The sequence below is a fragment of the Dendroctonus ponderosae genome, unplaced genomic scaffold, assembly GCF_020466585.1.
Source record: "Dendroctonus ponderosae isolate FM_Combo_2020 unplaced genomic scaffold, Dpon_F_20191213v2 Dpon_F_20191213_5, whole genome shotgun sequence".
In the NCBI taxonomy this organism is placed as follows: Eukaryota; Metazoa; Arthropoda; class Insecta; order Coleoptera; family Curculionidae; genus Dendroctonus; species Dendroctonus ponderosae.
The window spans coordinates 6633567-6652226 of record NW_026018715.1 but is presented as its reverse complement, the minus strand read 5'-3'; the positions used below and the strand labels follow the sequence as shown (position 1 = coordinate 6652226).

Genomic DNA, 18660 nt, shown 5'->3' with positions numbered 1-18660 from the left:
AAACAAATTTAAGGTTTCAAGAAGGAACGACCTAAAAGAACGTAATATTTACCAATTATGAGTTTGCGTAAATTTTAAATCTGATGATGGCGCTGTTGTCTAGCCGAAACGTAATTAAACGTAATTACGTAAAAACGATATTCAAATTTTTACTTCACACTTTGACTGAGACCCAGGAAAGACCAGAATATAATTTGCATGAATGCTTGATAGCCGTTGCAATTTGGTATAAAAAATCTTATTTTTTTCATTGGAAGTTTTGCTTCAGTTTAAAGGAGTTTTACATGTTTCGTTATACTAATCGTCTACCGATTGACCATTGAACTTAAAACATTAAAATATCACTTAGTAGCAAAATTGAACAGTTTTATCACATAAGTTTTATAACTTTTTCCGGAATATAGCTGCATGGTTTTCAACGTAAAATTTTATTCGCCACTCTTCACTTGGGCGAAAAATACAGAAACATATAATTGTTCCACAACAATTCCACCATGACAAATTTAATGTTTTAAAAATAATTTGTTTTGTAATTTTTTTTTTGATTGATTATTTTAAAATAATGGTAAAATAAAAGTTCGGAGAATCACAAACTTCAAATGGGACCTTAAGCCCTAAATATAATCGATAAAGCATGTGTGTTAATTTTCATGGTATTTTATAAGAACGTGCCAAAACGCCTTTATTCATCTAGGTATGTTCGAGGGAAAGTTTTGAGAGTACAAGCAAAATAACAAATTTCGAGAATTTTGCGAAAAACCGAAAGGGTAAAAATCGTTTTAGGTAAAAATATAAATAGGTTGTTCTACATTTTAACATCTCATATATTTAACTCCAAAAAAGTTTAAATTGCAACTTCAAGAGGTAATAAAAGCCCTAAAAATGTGTTGTTTTAATTCATGATATATTCAACTTTTTCGCACGATGGGTATATTAAACTTTGTAACTGCATGATTAGTCAACTTTACTCACTGTACTTTATAATTAACTGATAAGATTAGTATTGCCGTGATCGTTCAAAACACATTTCACGTAATTTACAATAGGCTTGATCGATATATTTATATCTTAAAAAATTCAAAAAGGTGTCTATTTTTGTATTCCTGTAGCCTATTTCCAATCAAAATGGTGTTAATAGAAGGAAAGTACGCGCACCAAAAAAGCGAGAATCTGGACGAGTATTTCAAAGCAAATGGTTAAGTATTGCGCTCATTTTAGATTGCATGAAACTCAAGTATTTTGGTATTTAGGGGTTCCATACATTCCAAGGAAAATGATGTGTTCCACTAATCCTACAGTGGATATCTCCAAGTCTGGAGACAAATGGACCATTACCACTACCACTATGTTCAGAACAGTTGCCTATACATTTAAGCTGGGCGAAGGATACGAAGAGCACATGCCTGGCACAGTGTTAAAGGTAGATCAACAATTATTACACTCTAAGTACACTCTAATGATGCTCTTGTAGAGCACAACGACCCTTGAGGGCGACAAGCTAATTACAGTCTGCGTTGCGCCAAATGGATCAGAAACAGTCAGAACGTACAGTTTTTCAGATGAAGGAATGATTCTTGTAAGTGGACAATGCACAACGACAAATGTGATTGAAAAAATGTGTAATTTTCCAGACTTACAAGCACAAAGAGTCTCAACAAGAAGCAATCCGCCATTTCAAGAGATTGTAACGTTGCCCCACTTTTTTGTAAAGTGCAACAGACAAGAGTTTTTCAATATATAATAACTCAAAATTTACTATTTTCTCTTTATTAAGATAAGCTACCGCATAAGGAATACAAGAAGTGAAACAAAACTTACAGAAAACATAATCTAAATAAGATACAAAATTTAATGTGTTCACAAATTTAAAAAAAACAAACACTAGTTGGGAAGAGTCATGAGCGTGGAGTAAACGAGCTTATGCTTTTTTTTCTTCTTCTTACCTGAACCAGAAGCACCTAAGAACAATTCGGATTTAATGGCAAATAAATTATAAATAACAGAAGATTGCGTACCTCCTTCTTGTAGATTTTCCAGCGCTTTTGCAACTGCATCGCCTATGGTGAGGCTGTAATCGGTCTTTTGTTCGAAATCCTCAGAAGATGGAGAATAGTAGGTGATTGGTTTGGCAGAAGCTCTTTGGTTCGGACTCGTTTTCTTTTCTGTAGCAAGCATCTAAACATCCAAGAATAATGAATTAAAAAAAGATAAATGTTTTGGATCTTGTCCTAGGATGAGGTTTATTTTTAAAAATTCGATTAAAGCAAAAATTAACATTTGAATTTGAATACGACTGCTTAAGGATGGAATACGTTTTGAATTATGAGCAAAATATTTTTAAAATCCGGAATACAATAAAAATATTAAAATATAATAACGAAAAATTGAGAAAGATAAAATTGCCAGTTTCAGCAATGACCTCTTTTCATCCAATATCGTTTGATCGATCAAGGTCTTTAGAAGTATTGTTATCTAGAAAAATTCGTGAGATAAACGAGAAACATAATTTACAACATAAAACAGAAACGACAAAGTCAACAATAACCGAAAAAGATCAAAACACCAACAACCAAAACAAACTGTTTCATAAAACCGAACAAATATGCTTTAATAGAAGAGAATTAAGAAGCAGAAAACCAATTAAAATCGACCATAATTAACCATAACAAAGTTAATATAGGATAAAGTTCAATTCCGAACCAATGAAAAACACTGGATGGGAAACGTAATCAAGAAAAGGCTTGAAATCATAAACAATACACAAGTACCGTAAACCAACGAAACTGATCTGAAGAGTTTGAATCATCTGACAAAATTCTCGTTTGACTTGCTGACCTTTTTGCGTGAAAGTTAGAAGATAATCGATTATGCGATACAATGATTTATCTATTTATTTTCAAGATTATTGATTTATGAGGAGAAATAAACCTTGAAATCGAAATAATCCTATAAAAAATAAGCGATTCTTTCCTCTCATCAAATCTTCAACATATCGTTGTTATTCGATATCAAACTAACAATTTTAGTGTGGACTTTTACAATAGAAGTTAAATTTAGCATTTCGGACAATTTCCTGCAAAAAAGTTTCAACTTTATTACTTGGGTTATTTAATTGTGGAGTAAAGCATTGGAGCAAATAGGTGTTTGAACCCGTTGATGGTGCAGAAATAAATTTACGGGACGAAGGCAGTTGAAAGTCGTTTTATTTAAATCCAATTCGCAATACTAACACATATGTTCTGCAGAAAAGTTTCCATGTTTAAATCACTAAATCGGCCGGAAATTGTTATAAAATCGTGTTATAATAACATGAAAATTCATTAGGTTTGCAAAAACTTGCAAAATTTTAAAAAAATTTATTATGTTATATCAGTTTACTTCTAGTAGAGTAATAATCGAAAATGCGGTCCACCCACAATTAATCTACCAAAATTATAGTTACTGTCTTAATTATTTTTTTAAATCTAGAGGAATGTAAAAAGTGTTGAGAGGGGACTGACCGCAATCACAACTTGATAATTGCGGTTAATTAACCTCTGCATTCATTTTGCATCAAAGACAAGCCAAAGCGGTATAAACCCACATTGCCGATATGCCTCCGATGCCGACTGCAATAGTATGAATTTCTTAGCACTTACAGTTGCAAAAGACGGTCCACAGTAGGCGTTATCAAGGCTGGTGTTGGAAGTAGGAGAATCTTGGCCTGAAGTTGTGTCGACATCAAGATGACCAAAAAATGTAGAATCCGAAGTAGTTCGTTGCCTGGATTCTAGCATTTCATTAGCTGTGTAAACATCTGTAAAATCTGCCAGTCTAGAAATGGTTTAAACAACTGGGCATTTAACTTGCCTGGAAAATGGTCTAGATTTTCCAGCTGCAAATCAGGGCTGACATAAATCCCCATTTTCCGGTTTTCTTCAGCGTCGATTTTCCTTTCCCGGCGTTTCTCATCCTTGAGACGCTTCTGCCGTTTCTTCTTTCTGTAGTCGATTTGCTCTGCAAGTAACAACATGCAACAATTTCACGAGTACACGTTGATAACAATAATCATACTTTTGTACAGCTCCAACGTATCTGCATTAACATCAGGCTCGTTCAGGCAAATCTCAGCGAACTCAACTTGGCAAGTAACAGGCAGGTGTTTTAAGTATCTATACTTTTGACGAATGTCTTCAGTCATGCAACCACCTTCTTTTTCCAAAATTCGACCTGAAACAAACAAACCATTATTTATTGACAATTAAGGCAAGTTTTCAACATTCACGCTTCGTTCACAACAATGTTACGACCGAAAGGTTGCCTTGACTGTTCCGTTTTAATAAAATCTATCGTATCGCATATTATAGAAAACTTGTACATTGGACTAAAAAATAGAGACTCCAACGCTTTGCTAAAATTAAATTGTAGATAGTGGCAACTTCATTCATATGTTTTAATGAATTAAATAATTATGCAAAAAAAGAAACGACGAACACACGACAATAGCTTATAAACACATACCTTTCAAATGCTTTGGTCCACATTTCAAAGAACCATGAGTGTGCTTGATCATTGCTGCGTTTAGGCCGTGCAAATAGATATGTTGGGCATCTTCAGCTGGAAAAGAACACGACATTCGAAAGCCGATCATCAAACGGGGGGCTAAATCGCTCACCTTGATAGAAGTAGTAAAAATCTGATTCAGAAGCTTCATTGAACTCAGAGCAGGAAGCGTCATCTTGATAATTAGTTACTTCATTAGTGTGGGCTTCAGCGCTATTTAAAACGCCCAATCGCCTGGCTTCTAAAAGATGTTGGGCTTCCTCAATGAAACATTTTTCCGAACCTCCCTCGTCCAGGGCTAACAGGCAATCAAGCTCGTCCTTCTCTCGGTCCAGAATTTCCAAGATGTTACCCTTGTTGGCCAAAAACAACTTCGAGCAGGTGTTGTCCTCGTTCTTCTGAGATATATTCAAAATACTGGTATCTGGCTGAATTACGGCATCAACTGGATAGGCAGTCAAACAGCCCCGTGGCCTTTTCATTAATTTGAAGCCGATAAAGTCGTTCAGCTTGTAGGTCTTGTGGGCAATTACTTGAACACTGGAATAAATGCAATAGCAGTTATTTTCCATGGGGATGATAGACTGAATGAAAATTTTACCTTTTAAGGTCATTTTTCAAAACATCATCAGAGCAAATAGGACATTTGCAAAAATCTTTCTCCGAAATTCCCAAGTAGTGGAGAATACAAGACCAGCAGTAGACGTGACCGCACTTTGTCATTTTTGCCGCAATTGGTCGTTCCAGACAGATGGGGCAAAATGGTTCCTCACTTACTTGCACGTTCTACAAAAAAGTTCAATTGTAGTGAGCAATACCGCACGTTTATCTCTCAAGACTTACCACTTGTTCAATAAAATCCCAATCAACCAAGACATCCGGATTCTTCATATACTGCCTGTAGTCGCCATTCTCATTAACAATAAACTGGCAACTAAAACCGAACAAACTGTTGCTTACTTTCTTTATATACCACGCGGGAATTTCACCTACTTAGCCTGCAGGTAATGATTTTTGTTGTACCGATGCTTTTTAGTTCCCAATCCTTTTCCATTCTGTTTATCAAACGAATGATCGTGTGGAAAACCCGAAGAATTCTCTCGGGGTGCAAATGAAAAGTTCAACAAATGGTTCAGGCTTTGCTTTTTGCTGCCTGCAATCAAAAATAAGTTGGTCAGTTAACGAGTGTTAATATACCATTGAAAGTGTCACCTGGTGAAAAAACTGAACCCAATTCTGGCTCAAGAAAATCTACTAGGCAGGCTTCCTCATTTCTAGATACAGCACCTGGAAAATGAGAATCAATTTGTGAATGTAAATGTTTTACTTTTTAGCCTACAAGTGTACCTTCAGAATAAAGTGATTTAAATGAATTAAAAAATTGGATCTGTTTGGTTAATGGCAAATTAAATATGTGTTTAACTTAGTTGCAAGAATACTGACTGAAAACGCCGTAGTTTTCATTTTAAATTCGAACTACACGTAAAGTTGTAAATCTACTCCAGTGATTCCCAAAGTAATCCAACGGGGTCCTTGTGAACTGAATAATCATGTACATAATGCTCCAAGTACTTATATAAAAACTGCTTTAATTTGTGAGCGCAGAAGCAGAATAGAGTAGAATCATGAGGATAAAGCCTCTTAGGTGGAAATATGTGCATAGAGAGCTAAAAACACTATTTTTCACATCAGCTACGTTAATTTTGCTTTGACTTGGCTACTTAATAGAGCCTCTCATTTTAAGACAATATTATAATAGAAATCTGTTTCCCAAACAAAAATATTTGTGGTATTAATTTTATAAGGTGATTTTTCGACAGCAGGTAAGGTTTTTTATGGTTTGTGTCGGTCACTTGTTTCACTAATTTTTGTTTTCGTTTGTATTAGATTATTAATAGAGAAAAGGGCATTGAAATAAAATAACTATGTATTTATCTCAACACAAGCAGAACGTATTTTATTATGTTGTTGATACGACGAGTTCTTTAAGGCTCTCTTCTTAGACTAAAATTCATCGATATAATTCGGTTGAGCTTAACCATTTATGCTTAGATAGAATATAAACATAGAGTATGGCTTTTCTCCTTTTTGCTGACAAAGAGGAATGATAACATTTACGTGGTATTTCCAATAGCTTGCTTTCGAATTTGACAAACTAATTTCAAAATTTCTCAAATTATTTAACCTAATCAAAAAAACGAGAAATGTTTCGAGTTAATTGAAAAACACCTTGGGCTTTTCACATCCAAAATAAGCAAGAATTTTGTGCCATTTAAGCGGGCTTTTATACACTCAAAACTCTTGATGCTCTCAATATTGTGGAGCTTCTAAGCTCGAAATCAATGCATTGCTCTTGTATTTTACTTTTACTTGGGTACTAAAAACATACTCTGATTTTAAGCCGTTCTTTGGCGGAAATCTGCTTCCAGAAGAAAACTGTTGGTTGCATTAATTTTATAGTGTTTCCGTTCGGCAGCAATAAATCAATTTTTTTTTATATTTCTTGTTCTGATCACTTGCTTCACTCTTTTAAGAAGTTTTGCTTTCGAATTCGCAATACAAATCTCACAATTCCTCAAATTATGTACCTGTTTCTGCCTGACTTATAAGTCTGAAACATTGATTATACACCTCAAGTTGAGGCATCACTTGTTGATTGCAGACCCATGTTCTTGTTTTAACAAATTTCCTCGCGTATGTAGGTACTTAAATAAAATGTAAGCTTTACCAGTGTAATAGTAACCACGTGGTTTGGGTCGTTTATCTGAGGCCTTGCCATTGCGTTGAGATTGGGGTTTCCGGTTGGTCTCATTGAGTTTGGAAAAGCCTCCTGGAGGCTCACGTCGCCGTGGGGCAGCACGAGCTCCCTGCTTTGAGGACGCCGCATCTGGAAATGGAAAAATTTCACAATATTTTCTCAAGCTGGCGAAAATTGCGCAATCTTACCAGTATTCTTCTTCAAGTCAGTGCCAGCAGAGGCCCGGCAAGAACTTAGTGGGTTGCGATTGCCTTTCTTCTCCATCTCGACTTAATCTAGTATTTAAGGGGCGGATTACTCGGAAGCTTGATGCTCCTCCAAAAGGAGTTTGAGCAATGCGAACTTTGAGGGTAGACATCTTAACAAGCCATGTTTATGCGACACGAACGAGAAAAAAATTGCTTAGGTATACACGAGCTCCAGTAAGCAAGTTTGACGGGGATTTGAAGTCGCGAAAGTGCGAACGGGAGCAGGTGACTCCCTTAGTCGTCGGAACCGACGAAAAATTAGAAAAACCTCTAGAATAGCCTCGCCCTGGCTATGGCGACGCAAATAATTGAGTAACTGCAATTTTCTTTCTACGTATAATTAATTTGACATAATTACGTCAATAATGACACTAGTCTATTCACTTAAACGCTCAGTACCCGAACATCCTCTTGAAAATACGTGTGCGCGAATGAGACAGACATAGTGCCATTCAAGAGCTACTCGTGGGGCTTTTCACAGCTGATTCTGACGTTCATCTGTGTGCTTTTGTAAACATTCACTATTCCACTATCCACTATTTAAAATATTCCTAAGCTAGAACCGATGTGATTTTACCCTGTGTAGTTTTAAATAAATCAGCAACATGAAAGGGATACGGACCTTTATTTGTGTCGTCACTATGCTGACTCTGAGGACTCTTGCCAGCGATATCACCCCTTTGGTTTTTGGGGGCTTTACTGAAGGAATGCCTGCAGCATTTGGGGACTTCAACTCCGATGAACTTACGGATGTGTTTGTTGTTTTAGGTGAGAGCGACATAATTTAGATGTACAAAATTAATTGCTGTGTTAAGGGACGACTCATTTAAATTCTAACTTTATTCAATTATGTGCATGTAAAGTTCTTTAGCTTATTGCCAGGATGATCGCGAATTGTGCATCAAAAATACCGATATTTAATAGCACTGGACGAAAGAGGTTTTAGTAAATTGTAAAAAGAGAGTCAACTGGAGTGTGAAGATATGAGAGCAGCTAATGATTATTTTGCTTCCTTGGAGCTCTCAAATCTATTTTGAGTACCCAAATCAAGGAATTTCCTTTCACTGCACCAGGACAATTTCGTTTAAAATTAAAATTTATTCGTCAAAAATTCTATCCAATCAATGTATGCTTTGTTTTTCTGTCTTAAATTTTTAGCTTCTAGCTTTTAGCCTGTTTTTTAAACCAACAACTATTGCTGTTTTCTGTTTATCATTTGACTAAATTTATTGAGGATTTGCAAGGCTTGTAATTGTCGCGACAACAATTCACATTTATTTAAATATTTTTTGAGTTTAGGTATTTTCTTTACTTGACTGTATTTTCAAATATTTTTTTTTATCGTCTTCTTGGTTCGCCGTCTCCTAAAGAATGTTGGCGATCCATCTGGCAATCACAATCTTAGAAGCTGCTCTGAAAATCTCGGTGGAAATACAGCTGAACCATCTTCTCAAGTCCTTCAGCCACGCATTTTGTCTTGGCACTACCAACTGATCTTCTGTCCTATTTTCTACGATTAATATATTAATTTTGCTTTTATTTACATCTGTATTAAAGTTTGATTATTTCCTTCAGGAGAAGTCTTTAAAGCGATTATATTTTTTTTCCAGAAAACAATAAAGCTGTAGAAATTTTGCTCGCCCATGAAGAAGAGCCGCTTTTAAGACAAGCCAAAGATCGTCTAAGATGCGTTTTCAGCAATTCGCATATAACCAGCGTTGTTCCAGGTGATTTTGATGGAGACGCTCTTATGGATGTTATGGTGACGACTACTTTTAAACGAACAGGTTAGTGGCCACAATCTCGTTATGCACATTGAACAATGCATTTTTTGTAAATTTGCAGAACAAGACACCGATACCACATCATTAACAAATGTGTACATTCTATGGGGTGGCGCAAATCACTTGAATTGCACTACAGATGAAGACAGCCCAGTGATTCAAATGATCGGACAACCTTTGGCTATGGACTACAACCAGGACATGATAATAGGTAAATTCATTGCGGCTCAGTTTAGATGGGAAAACTAATTTACATCGTTTCCAGATTTGTTCGGTCAAAACAAGAAAAAGGAGCGCATGTTTTGGATTTTTAATAAAGACCGGTCCGTGGCCCATACAGCCATCCCCATGTATGATAATATAAGCCGGGAGGAGTTGAGTCGTCCTCATGCCCATGCATTTTTGGGTATGTTTTTTCTGATTTTCCCTGAAAGAAGACCAGACTTGGTTCTTCTCACGTTGCTACCTGGAATTTTTAGACCTAAACCACGACTACATGGCTGATCTTTTCATAACGACCCCCACTCAGTTCGAGGTGTGGCTGGGTCATGAGAACGAACCAAAGTTCACGTACAACAACACTATTAAACATCCGGAAAACAGTAAAATAATCGGACAATCGCTGTTTGTTGATGTAGAATTAAAAGGATCCATGGACTTGGTTACTCCAGTTTGTGCCGAGCAGCAGAGTAATGGAAACTGTAAAGGCGCCGCCCTAATGGTTAGTGAATTGAATTGGCCGGAATTTTAAAATATAGTGAGTCTTTTCTAGGTTTACTCTGAGGGTCAGTGGATCAACCTTCAAGTGAATTTCAAAGACGATGCAGGGAATTTGTGGCAGTTTTATCTAAAACAAGGTTAGTTGTTAGAAGCAGTCCACTGTAGAGTTTGTGTTGTGGCATAGAACCTGCCTCGGAATGGGAATTAAAGCTCTGTCCCACCCAATTGAACAGTTTGTTCGATGACTGAGCAAAAACAAAAAAGTTTATCGCGCAATAGGAATGCCAAATATTATTCTAGGGTAATACAGTTCGTTTACTTGGCTTATTGTGCCGTCCTTCTCACATAAAAGAAAATAGTGAGAGCAGCGAGGTCTGCAATGGAACGGTTGCGTGGTTCTTTTGAAATGGGAACGAGGAAAACTGCGAATCTGATTAAGGTGTTTTTTTCTGTGATTGAATCAGACTGATTAAATACATCGGCAGTATTTTTCTTGAAGAATTCCTGGCGCGTTTTTAAGTGCTTTACTTGGGGAGTTTGCCAATAAAAACTATACAATAATTCCTACACTGTATAGTAGTGGCATCGCTCATAATGTCATTTAACGCGTGATAATTCAGGCAAAACGGAGGCGATTTTTCTATTCGCTGCAGTAGAACTGGAGCAGATGAAAATGCGGAGATCGAAGGCTCAATGCCTCATCTTTGAGTTTGGATGCAAAGCTTGAAATGTGAGTGGAGGATAATTCCGGAGATTCTATCTCAAAATGGAATGGACGGCCGTGTCCCTGCACTTTGGATAGATTGGTGGTTGTGCCAAAAACGTTAATCGCCTTTTACAGCTACAGATCTTTCACTTTATGCACAAGCAAAAATATAGAACAAAACAAATAATAAAGATAAAAAAGAGTTATTATTAAGCTTAAGAGTGCGCTTTCTTCGGGACTATCTTCAATCGAGTTTTTTCCTGGACCTCCCTTCCAAAAATTATTTTTAACCTTAACTCGCATTAAAGCTAAGTTATCTATTCCTTAACTAACTCGCATTAAAGCGCGCTTTTAAATCAATTGGCCGAAAATAAAGCAAAACAATTGTGGCCGAGCGGTACATCAAGTTCAAAATAAATTAAAACTTTCAGGCAGTAGATATACCAATGTAATAACTTTGAGGAGCGGCGATTTTAACATGGATGGATACCCGGATATTCTGGCAACATTAGCGCAGGAAAATGTCGATCATCCACAGTCATTTCTGCTTGAAAACGTGGCGTGCCAAAGCGGATGCGGCAAATTTAAAAGGTACGGACACTAAAAGAACATCTTCAACAGATCGGGCTCTAAATAGATATTTAGGTCATACGCGATTAAATGGACAGCACTAAGTCCGTTTCGCAATGGAACCGCTATGGCAGCCTTTTTCGACTTCTACCAGGACGGGATTTTGGACTGCATCCTGGTCACTTACAATGGAACGCACTATCAAGCTGGTGCGTTCAAGAACAGCTTGGATTACGACGCGAACTTTATAAAGGTGATGGTTTTAACTGGGCTGACCAACAAACATAGTCAGATGATTAATGGACGAGTTGGCAAGAAAAGGAGAACTTATGGAACTAATTTGCCAGGTGAGAATAACTCGTTACATGCTTAACTTATTGGTCTATTTAATGCATGAAACATGCAGTTCACCTTTACTTATACTTATAATCAGTAAATTATGATTATGAGAAGATATAGACCTAAATGCCTTAAAAGCAATTGAATCTAATACAAATGTTTTGACTTGCAGGTCCATCAATTTCGTACAAAACAACTACCCAAGAAGGGAACTTGAGGCACGGCGTATCGCCTCAGATGCCCCAATCCGCGCATTTCAGTTTAAATCTCCCATATACCATTTTCGGTTTGGGACGCACCCCCAACTTTGTGGACTCAGTCACTGTGGGACTCTCCAATAATTCCAGATGCTGGACGCAAATTATTCCCAATTCCCAAATGGTAACCTGAAGCTTAAGTTTTCCAATGAACATAATTAGTGACAAGTGCAATTTCCAGGTGGTGATTCCATGGCCGGTTAATCAGGCATGGAAATGGAAAGCTCAGCTATTCGTGACTCCCAGCAAGCTGATTCTCATGTCAGTGGCTGCTTTGACTGCCGTTTGCGGCATGATTACTGTGATAATTGGGGTGCTGCATTGGAAAGAGAGGCAGGAGGATAAAAAGGAGCGACTCTCCGAAAGCCACAGGTTTCACTTCGACGCTATGTAGGTATTTTGCAGGCGAAATGTTACTGGCTCGGGTCGCGCTTCTAAAGTGTACATATAAGAGGTTTCATCAATGCTTTTCACTTTTTTCGCAAATTTCTATTAATGAGATGAGGTCGCTCATACAAAAGTCTTAATACTAATGTAAGATTATAATTTATAATTAGTTCACAACAGTTCTTCACACTTATTTCAGTCTGTCCAAGATAAGAAATTAGTTTAATGCAGTTTTTAGCACTGTTTTAGTTGAAAGCTGCATTTTTATCGTACAATCCCTTCCTACATACATAAAATTTAACGTTTCATGAGTGTAATGCTGTTTATTCTAAACGCTTATAGCAGAATAAAACTACCTATCGAAGACAGTCAATAGGTAAGCAAACCTTTAGCTATACTTTCAAAAAAAACTATTTAAAACAGATTGACTGAACTGGAAAACATTATTTGTGTGTTATTATTCTTCCCATTAGTGTTTCCTAACTTCAATTTGGGAGTAATGTTGCGAGATCATTAACTCAAATGATTGAGTCTGATCAAATGAGGTAAGTTCCTTTTTAATAGACAAATTGCTTATCTGAAGGTAAGAAAAAACCTTCTTATCAATATCTGTTTGTTTTCATAATACAGCTTTTTAAATGGCGAATAATAAGTTTTAAATTGCGGAAAAATGCAAAAAGCGACGTTTGACGAAAACAACCTTTAAATCTTTAAATATTTGTTTGTTCCATTGGTATCACCGCATGCCGCAAACTGTTCTTTCCGACACGACGAAATCCACAATATATGCCAGACCCAAGCTAATTAGTTTAAATCGCAAACAGAAGACGAGAAGATTTCGATCAGAAGAGTATGCTGATCAGAATATTGAATCTCCACTATTATGTAACGATTTTCATCATCATTTTTAAATCCATGCTTTTCTGCTCTTGATCTTCTGTCTGTTACAAAACCAGTATATTTCTGTGTATTAAAATAATATTATTTAATTTGCAAACCTGCACTGATCACCGTTTTGCGTCATTGCAAGTGAATTATTATTCACCCAAAACGTAAATATGAAAATTGTAAACTTGATTTCTGGTAAATTTTGCCTTGTCGGCAACTAAAATTATATAAAATCTAATATAGCAGGCATTTACACATTTACGTTACACAAAAGGTATAAAAACTGATCCGGTTTTTCATCATTTAAAGAACTGTACTAACAAGAAAGTTTTCGAATTAGTGTTTTAATTAAATTTTAATTTAATTTGGTTGCTTTTATATCCGGATTATCCTCTTAAAAGTTGATGTTTGGTCTTGGCAACCCTGTATATCAAGGCAAATAATGCTTTTTTGTCAAGCTATTAAAAAATATATTTTGCGCATTGATGTATAGGTCCAAAAATGGTATTTTAGGTTTTGAAAATTGTAATACTTTCTTTTTTTATTTATGCGGACGTTTGTTTTTTTTACAGTGTTTTTATTTTTATCTTGGACATACTGTGAATGTGATAGTTACATTAGGTTTTTTGTTAACATATTTATATTGATATTTAAAGAGAATAAATGTTTTTTTTATACATATCTGACTGTTTTTTGGGCAATTCCTGGCAAAACAATTTTTGGATTAAAGCTCTAGAACTCCCACTGCGCTCAATATATACTTTTGAGTTTTTAGTAAATCGCTCTATTATGCCAAGTCCACATTAATTATTTGAGCTTTTACGGCTGCTTTTCTATTTTTAAAGTCAATGGATTAATTACATTTGCATAGTAATAAGGTGATAAATCCTAATAAAATGGGCATGTTTTTAGGCATTTCGTGCAGACGTTTCGCCGCGAACAGTGGTTTCAATACCCAAATTCAGTAGGGGGTTTTATTCAGCTCCGAGCCTTTTTTAGCTTTTGATCGGGAAAAAATGCAGTTTCGCCTTTACAGCTCAAAATTGGCTTGAACATACTCACTTTTATGCGGTATTGTATAACTGGAAGTTTATTAAAACCTATTAAATGTTTGCCTGTAATTTTCCAAGTCCACCTTCACTGGACTAGGGAGAGGCAGTGGCATGTTTGTACCGATTTGTGGCACAAGCTGACCCTTGATATGTAAATGTGTGAACTATAAGAAAGAATCGATATCACCTGCCCTTTACTTTTATATTTCTCGGTGTAGTTTTTTGCTGAAAATTAGCCGGTAAAATACTCAGTCGTTAATCTTTTCGCGCCTCTTCTGGTTCTCACCGTTATCATCTTCTAATATATTTTCTAAAGCTTCATCGAGTGCGTGAGCAATATTGTAATACTATGGAGTTGCGGTCGTTACAGCAAATATAGCAGATTTTCAAAACACATGTAAAAGTGTAGGAAATATTAGAAGAACTGAAAGTCATAACTATTAGAACTTACCTTTCTTCGACTTCCGAGGTGAATTACTGCTTCACGCTAAGCAATCCAAGCCGGAAAGAATTGCTTAACGCCTAATATTACAGATTGTTCAGTTAAATCATTTAATAATAACCGAGCTAAGCAACTAGGAAAAGAAAGGCGACAAGAATAATGCGGGTTGTCTTGAAAAACTATACGGAAGTGAGAATTAAATAATTTATATGGCATGAAGACCCGCCTGCCTGTATTGTCTTCGAGCTATGTATCATATTTTCACTAACAAAATATGTGAAACTCACTTTTTAATTTTTTTTCATATCGAATGGAGGATTTTTTAAATTATCAAATATTACATTTGAGCAATGAGCAAGTCTTAAATGAAGAGAGTGTAAATTAGGTCTTTAATCTGGAGACTCTTGATTACTTGTTGATGCATGAAAACACAGTGTTTTAACGCGTTTATATCATTGCGTATATCAAATGAAAATTGCTCAAAAACATTCAGTTGTTTCGTCGAAACGTAAATCTGAGTGTTTTTTCGTTTAAATCAATCGCAATATCGACCTGATATTGTAAACCGTTTTCTAGATTTGAGCAGTTTTAAACGCATTATATTACTTATTTTTAGGAATTTATGATGAAACAGTCATACATCAAACGTACATATTTGCACACAGAAAAATTACACACGTATTTCTCCTAAAACGGGTTAAAACCCTATCTTATCTACCTATTGAGTCTTAAAATATACAGGGTGTTGATTAATAATGCGCTAATATTAAAGAGTCATTTTACATACAAATTAAATAGTAAATAATTTTTAATTAAGAAAAAGGTGCGCCAATAATTGTTGCTTTGATTGGAAAAATCTACGTTTGCATAAGGCATTTTAGCACCCCGAATTTTTTTCAGAACAAAACTTTTACAATTCAAATCTCTAGTCATTTTCTTCTAAAATCACGCCTTAAATATTTGCGCCATATAAAAAATCACAGTTGTGAAACTATAAGTTCTTCCATAAAGTGAAATTGCAGTTTACTGGTGTACTAAGATTAAAAAAAAAAAAACAACTGACCAGCAAATTAACTGTTTTTTATTGTACCTCTTCTTATTGCCTCTCTTATCATTTGACCTCATTGTGTTATTTACCGATTGTTTTGTGCTTCTGCCCTTTATTCATCAGCTCTATTATTTACGGTGTTGTCCATTTGCTTTCTGTTGGTTTTTGTGAAGTCCAAGTATCTTCGAGCAAATTTGTTATTTGAGTTTTGAAAACATCTGTTACTCCTTTATAGTCCACTCCTATGCCGATTTTGTTTTTGTTCCTAATTTTTTTCTCAGTCTAAAAACTTAAGGATAATTTTTCCTTTTGCCATTCGTCCCAGTTTATTATTTTCAATGTTTTTATATTGTCTTCTTCCACACAACATCCAGTCTTAGTGTTGAGTTTTCAATAATCATTGCAATTTTTCGTGTCTTTGACTATTTCATTATTTCCTTATTTTTGGCTTAATACTTGTCGAAAATATGATCCCTTGCGTTTGTTTGCTCCAATCATAGATCGGAACTACATTTAGGTTTCTGATTTTTTTGTTGTTTTCTTCGTTTTCTTACTCTTCATCTTATATATTTTGAAGGGAGAGTTGTAGTTTTTAGGGTACTAAACTAAAATTTAGGGTACTGAAAAGTTAATAGTAATTTTTTATTGCATTTTATCAATGCTATAATTACAATTCCGATTACTAGAAAAATTGGACTCAACCTTTTAAGAAAAAATGTCTTAGAAGCCTATAATTAATTACTGTTTGGCTTTATATTTACTCTAAATATGCACTTCTAGAACATTTGATGTATGAAGTGTTTACAAAATCTTGAAGCTTGTGGTAATAGTCGCTTTCAATTAGTTCTCAAGATAAATTTTGATAATAAGCGAACGAAAATAAGTAGGAAATCATCGTTAAGACTTTTACAAAATATAATCGTTTTTACCCCAAGGAAAAATAGTGTCAATTATTTGAGTTTTAAAGTTTGTACATATTTATTGGCTTTTAAAACTGGTATAAACCATATTTTTAATTGTTACGTGGGTTGCACAAGAATGCAGATGTCGACCGCATAATTGCATATTCTTGCTATTAAAACGTGGCAAGTTTGGATTTATTGAACTTAACAGTGAACAACAAATTGACTGCAACAATAATTAACGTGTACATTAATTAAAAACTTGTCCTGAAGCTCATTAAGTAAATACTTATGGTTTTGGAAGCATTATTAAACACTAAAATTGAGATAAAGTTTGCCGCCGCATGGCAAGAGAATATTCTTATCATTGTTGATAGAACGAAACCCCAGTGAATTTAATCTGAAAATAAGTAAATAGATTTGTTTGCTCAAAAAATATAACGTATTTTTGTTTAAGTGCCAGTTACGCAAACAACGATTATTTATTAGATTTATATTGTACTGTGCTGTTTTCTCACTTTCCTCCTGACTACTGGCTAGATAGGCGGCAAGTACTGAACGGTTGAATCAAATCAATTTGCTAAATTCATTAGTCAACAACCTGTATTCTATGAGGGGCTATAAAAAGAAACAATTTATTATGCTCCACACCCTTATCGCGAGGGTTGATACATATGTCAGCGAAGGAAACCTTTGTAAATGAGGGGTGTTGTTTGTTTCTCCACCAAAATCAATAACGGCTTTTCATTGATTATTCTCTCTTTATGAAAGGAAATCAGTCTGAAGATGTTATATATTTCAGTTTAGCAAATCCTGTAGAAACAGGCTAAAACGACAGATTTTGGGGATTTTTTCCAGACATGTTCTTCCTTTTAGGTTTTTTTGAGCGCGAATTGAATAATCATGAAAGTCTTGGAGAGTTGCTGCTTTTCAAAATTTGATTCGGTTTTATATTTGCCTGTTACAATGTCTTCGTTTCTTGTAGTATGTGAGCAAATTGCGGAATATACAAGGTGTTTCTGAAATAACCAGTCAATTCGTTGGGTGCTTCTAAAACCGACTTTATATGAATTGTATCATATGTGTGAAATGTTTCGAAAAAACAGTCTATCAAAGATAGAGCTTCAAAATTATTTTTAGTAGTTTTGTTATTAGCTACTCAATACACGATTAAGAAATTTATTGCGCAAGCATTTCGTCTGAAAACCCAAAAAGTTTTATAAGTTAGTAATAATCTTTTTCTATTACTTGTCCACCAAGCCAATGGAAATTAGATGTTATTAACGTATGTTTCTTTTATCAAATTGTTACAATTTGAAGAAGTATGGAAGAATATGTAAATCATTGATTGGGTTTCTTGGCAGTTTCCGTGAATTTTTCCAAGTTCTCGTTTCAAATTAGCGATATATTGTCTACTTGTGTGTGTGTCTTATTTTAAGCTACCGAAAATGTTTAAGCAATATTGTGAGGGCGACCAACGGTTCATTTTGCCCATATTTTTACCACCATCGCTTAGATGTTGCATGAGTTCCTTTTTCCCTTCTTCTATTTTCTTCATAATTCTCGTATGACTTGCATCTCGTACAATTGAGGCAAAATAATAACGAAACTTCGACAGTAAACTCTCTATAATGCGTTTGTTGTGCTAAGCCCTTCGGGCACGACACTTTTTTTTTAATAAAATGTTATCAATTGGCAAGTTTAGAGCATTTTTGCGTTCAAGTCAGCGTCGCTCCCGTAGTGCTCGGAACAACTTCGACATTAAACTCTCTATAATGCATTTGTTGTGCCAAGGCTTTTGGGCACGACACTGCTTTTTTTCAAAAAAACTGATCCATCGGCAAGTCTAGACCATTTTTGTGTTCTAACCAGTGTCGTTCCCGAAGGACTTGGAACAACTTCCACATTAAATTCCGTTTAAGGCGGTTTTTGTGCTGAGCTCTTTGGGCACGACACGGATTTTTTATTAAAATACAAATTTAGAGTATTTTTGAGTTCGAACCAGTGTCGTGCCCGT

The 18660-nt window shown here is 35.4% G+C and overlaps 3 protein-coding genes across 4 annotated transcripts in view; 2 read left to right on the top strand and 1 right to left on the bottom strand.

Annotated features, from left to right (window-relative positions):
• Positions 1–1755, top strand: part of LOC109539543 (sodium/calcium exchanger regulatory protein 1-like) — a 7216-nt gene extending 5461 nt beyond the window's left edge. For both annotated transcript variants that reach the window (XM_019907337.2, XM_048666614.1), the window contains exons 2-5: positions 1110–1195; positions 1251–1420; positions 1472–1576; positions 1632–1755. In XM_019907337.2, coding sequence (XP_019762896.2) covers positions 1126–1195; positions 1251–1420; positions 1472–1576; positions 1632–1688 — 402 coding nt within the window. In that variant the 5' untranslated portion in view covers positions 1110–1125 and the 3' untranslated portion in view covers positions 1689–1755. The remainder of the gene's footprint in view (positions 1–1109; positions 1196–1250; positions 1421–1471; positions 1577–1631) is intronic.
• LOC109539597 (RING finger protein 10) lies at positions 1752–7918 on the bottom strand. The gene is made up of 13 exons (XM_019907449.2): positions 7489–7918; positions 7271–7429; positions 5755–5829; positions 5536–5695; positions 5386–5476; positions 5144–5328; positions 4655–5082; positions 4501–4596; positions 4054–4209; positions 3850–3996; positions 3639–3796; positions 2016–2175; positions 1752–1958 (listed from the first exon to the last, which is right to left on the bottom strand). Exons 1-13 carry the CDS (start codon positions 7562–7564, stop codon positions 1882–1884), a joined length of 1968 nt encoding a protein of 655 aa, XP_019763008.2. The 5' UTR covers positions 7565–7918; the 3' UTR covers positions 1752–1881.
• A 95-nt stretch (positions 7919–8013) lies between these two features.
• On the top strand, positions 8014–13878 carry LOC109539598 (T-cell immunomodulatory protein). The gene is made up of 10 exons (XM_019907450.2): positions 8014–8316; positions 9159–9335; positions 9394–9543; positions 9598–9738; positions 9812–10053; positions 10105–10189; positions 11190–11349; positions 11404–11675; positions 11840–12048; positions 12106–13878. The coding sequence occupies exons 1-10, from the start codon at positions 8154–8156 to the stop codon at positions 12316–12318; spliced, it is 1812 nt and encodes a 603-aa protein (XP_019763009.1). The 5' UTR covers positions 8014–8153; the 3' UTR covers positions 12319–13878.
• Positions 13879–18660: the final 4782 nt, after the last annotated feature.

Excerpts from the sequence above, each read along its gene's own strand:
- LOC109539597 (XM_019907449.2), bottom strand. The coding sequence starts at position 7,564 with ATGGAGAAGAAAGGCAATCGCAACCCACTAAGTTCTTGCCGGGCCTCT. Across the intron at positions 7,430-7,488 it reads TGACTTGAAGAAGAATACTG|ATGCGGCGTCCTCAAAGCAG; the intron begins GTAAGATTGCGC and ends TTCCATTTCCAG. Across the intron at positions 5,477-5,535 it reads AATCATTACCTGCAGGCTAA|TTGCCAGTTTATTGTTAATG; the intron begins GTAGGTGAAATT and ends GTTCGGTTTTAG.
- LOC109539598 (XM_019907450.2), top strand. The coding sequence starts at position 8,154 with ATGAAAGGGATACGGACCTTTATTTGTGTCGTCACTATGCTGACTCTG. Across the intron at positions 10,190-11,189 it reads GCAGTTTTATCTAAAACAAG|GCAGTAGATATACCAATGTA; the intron begins GTTAGTTGTTAG and ends TAAAACTTTCAG. Across the intron at positions 11,350-11,403 it reads GGATGCGGCAAATTTAAAAG|GTCATACGCGATTAAATGGA; the intron begins GTACGGACACTA and ends ATAGATATTTAG.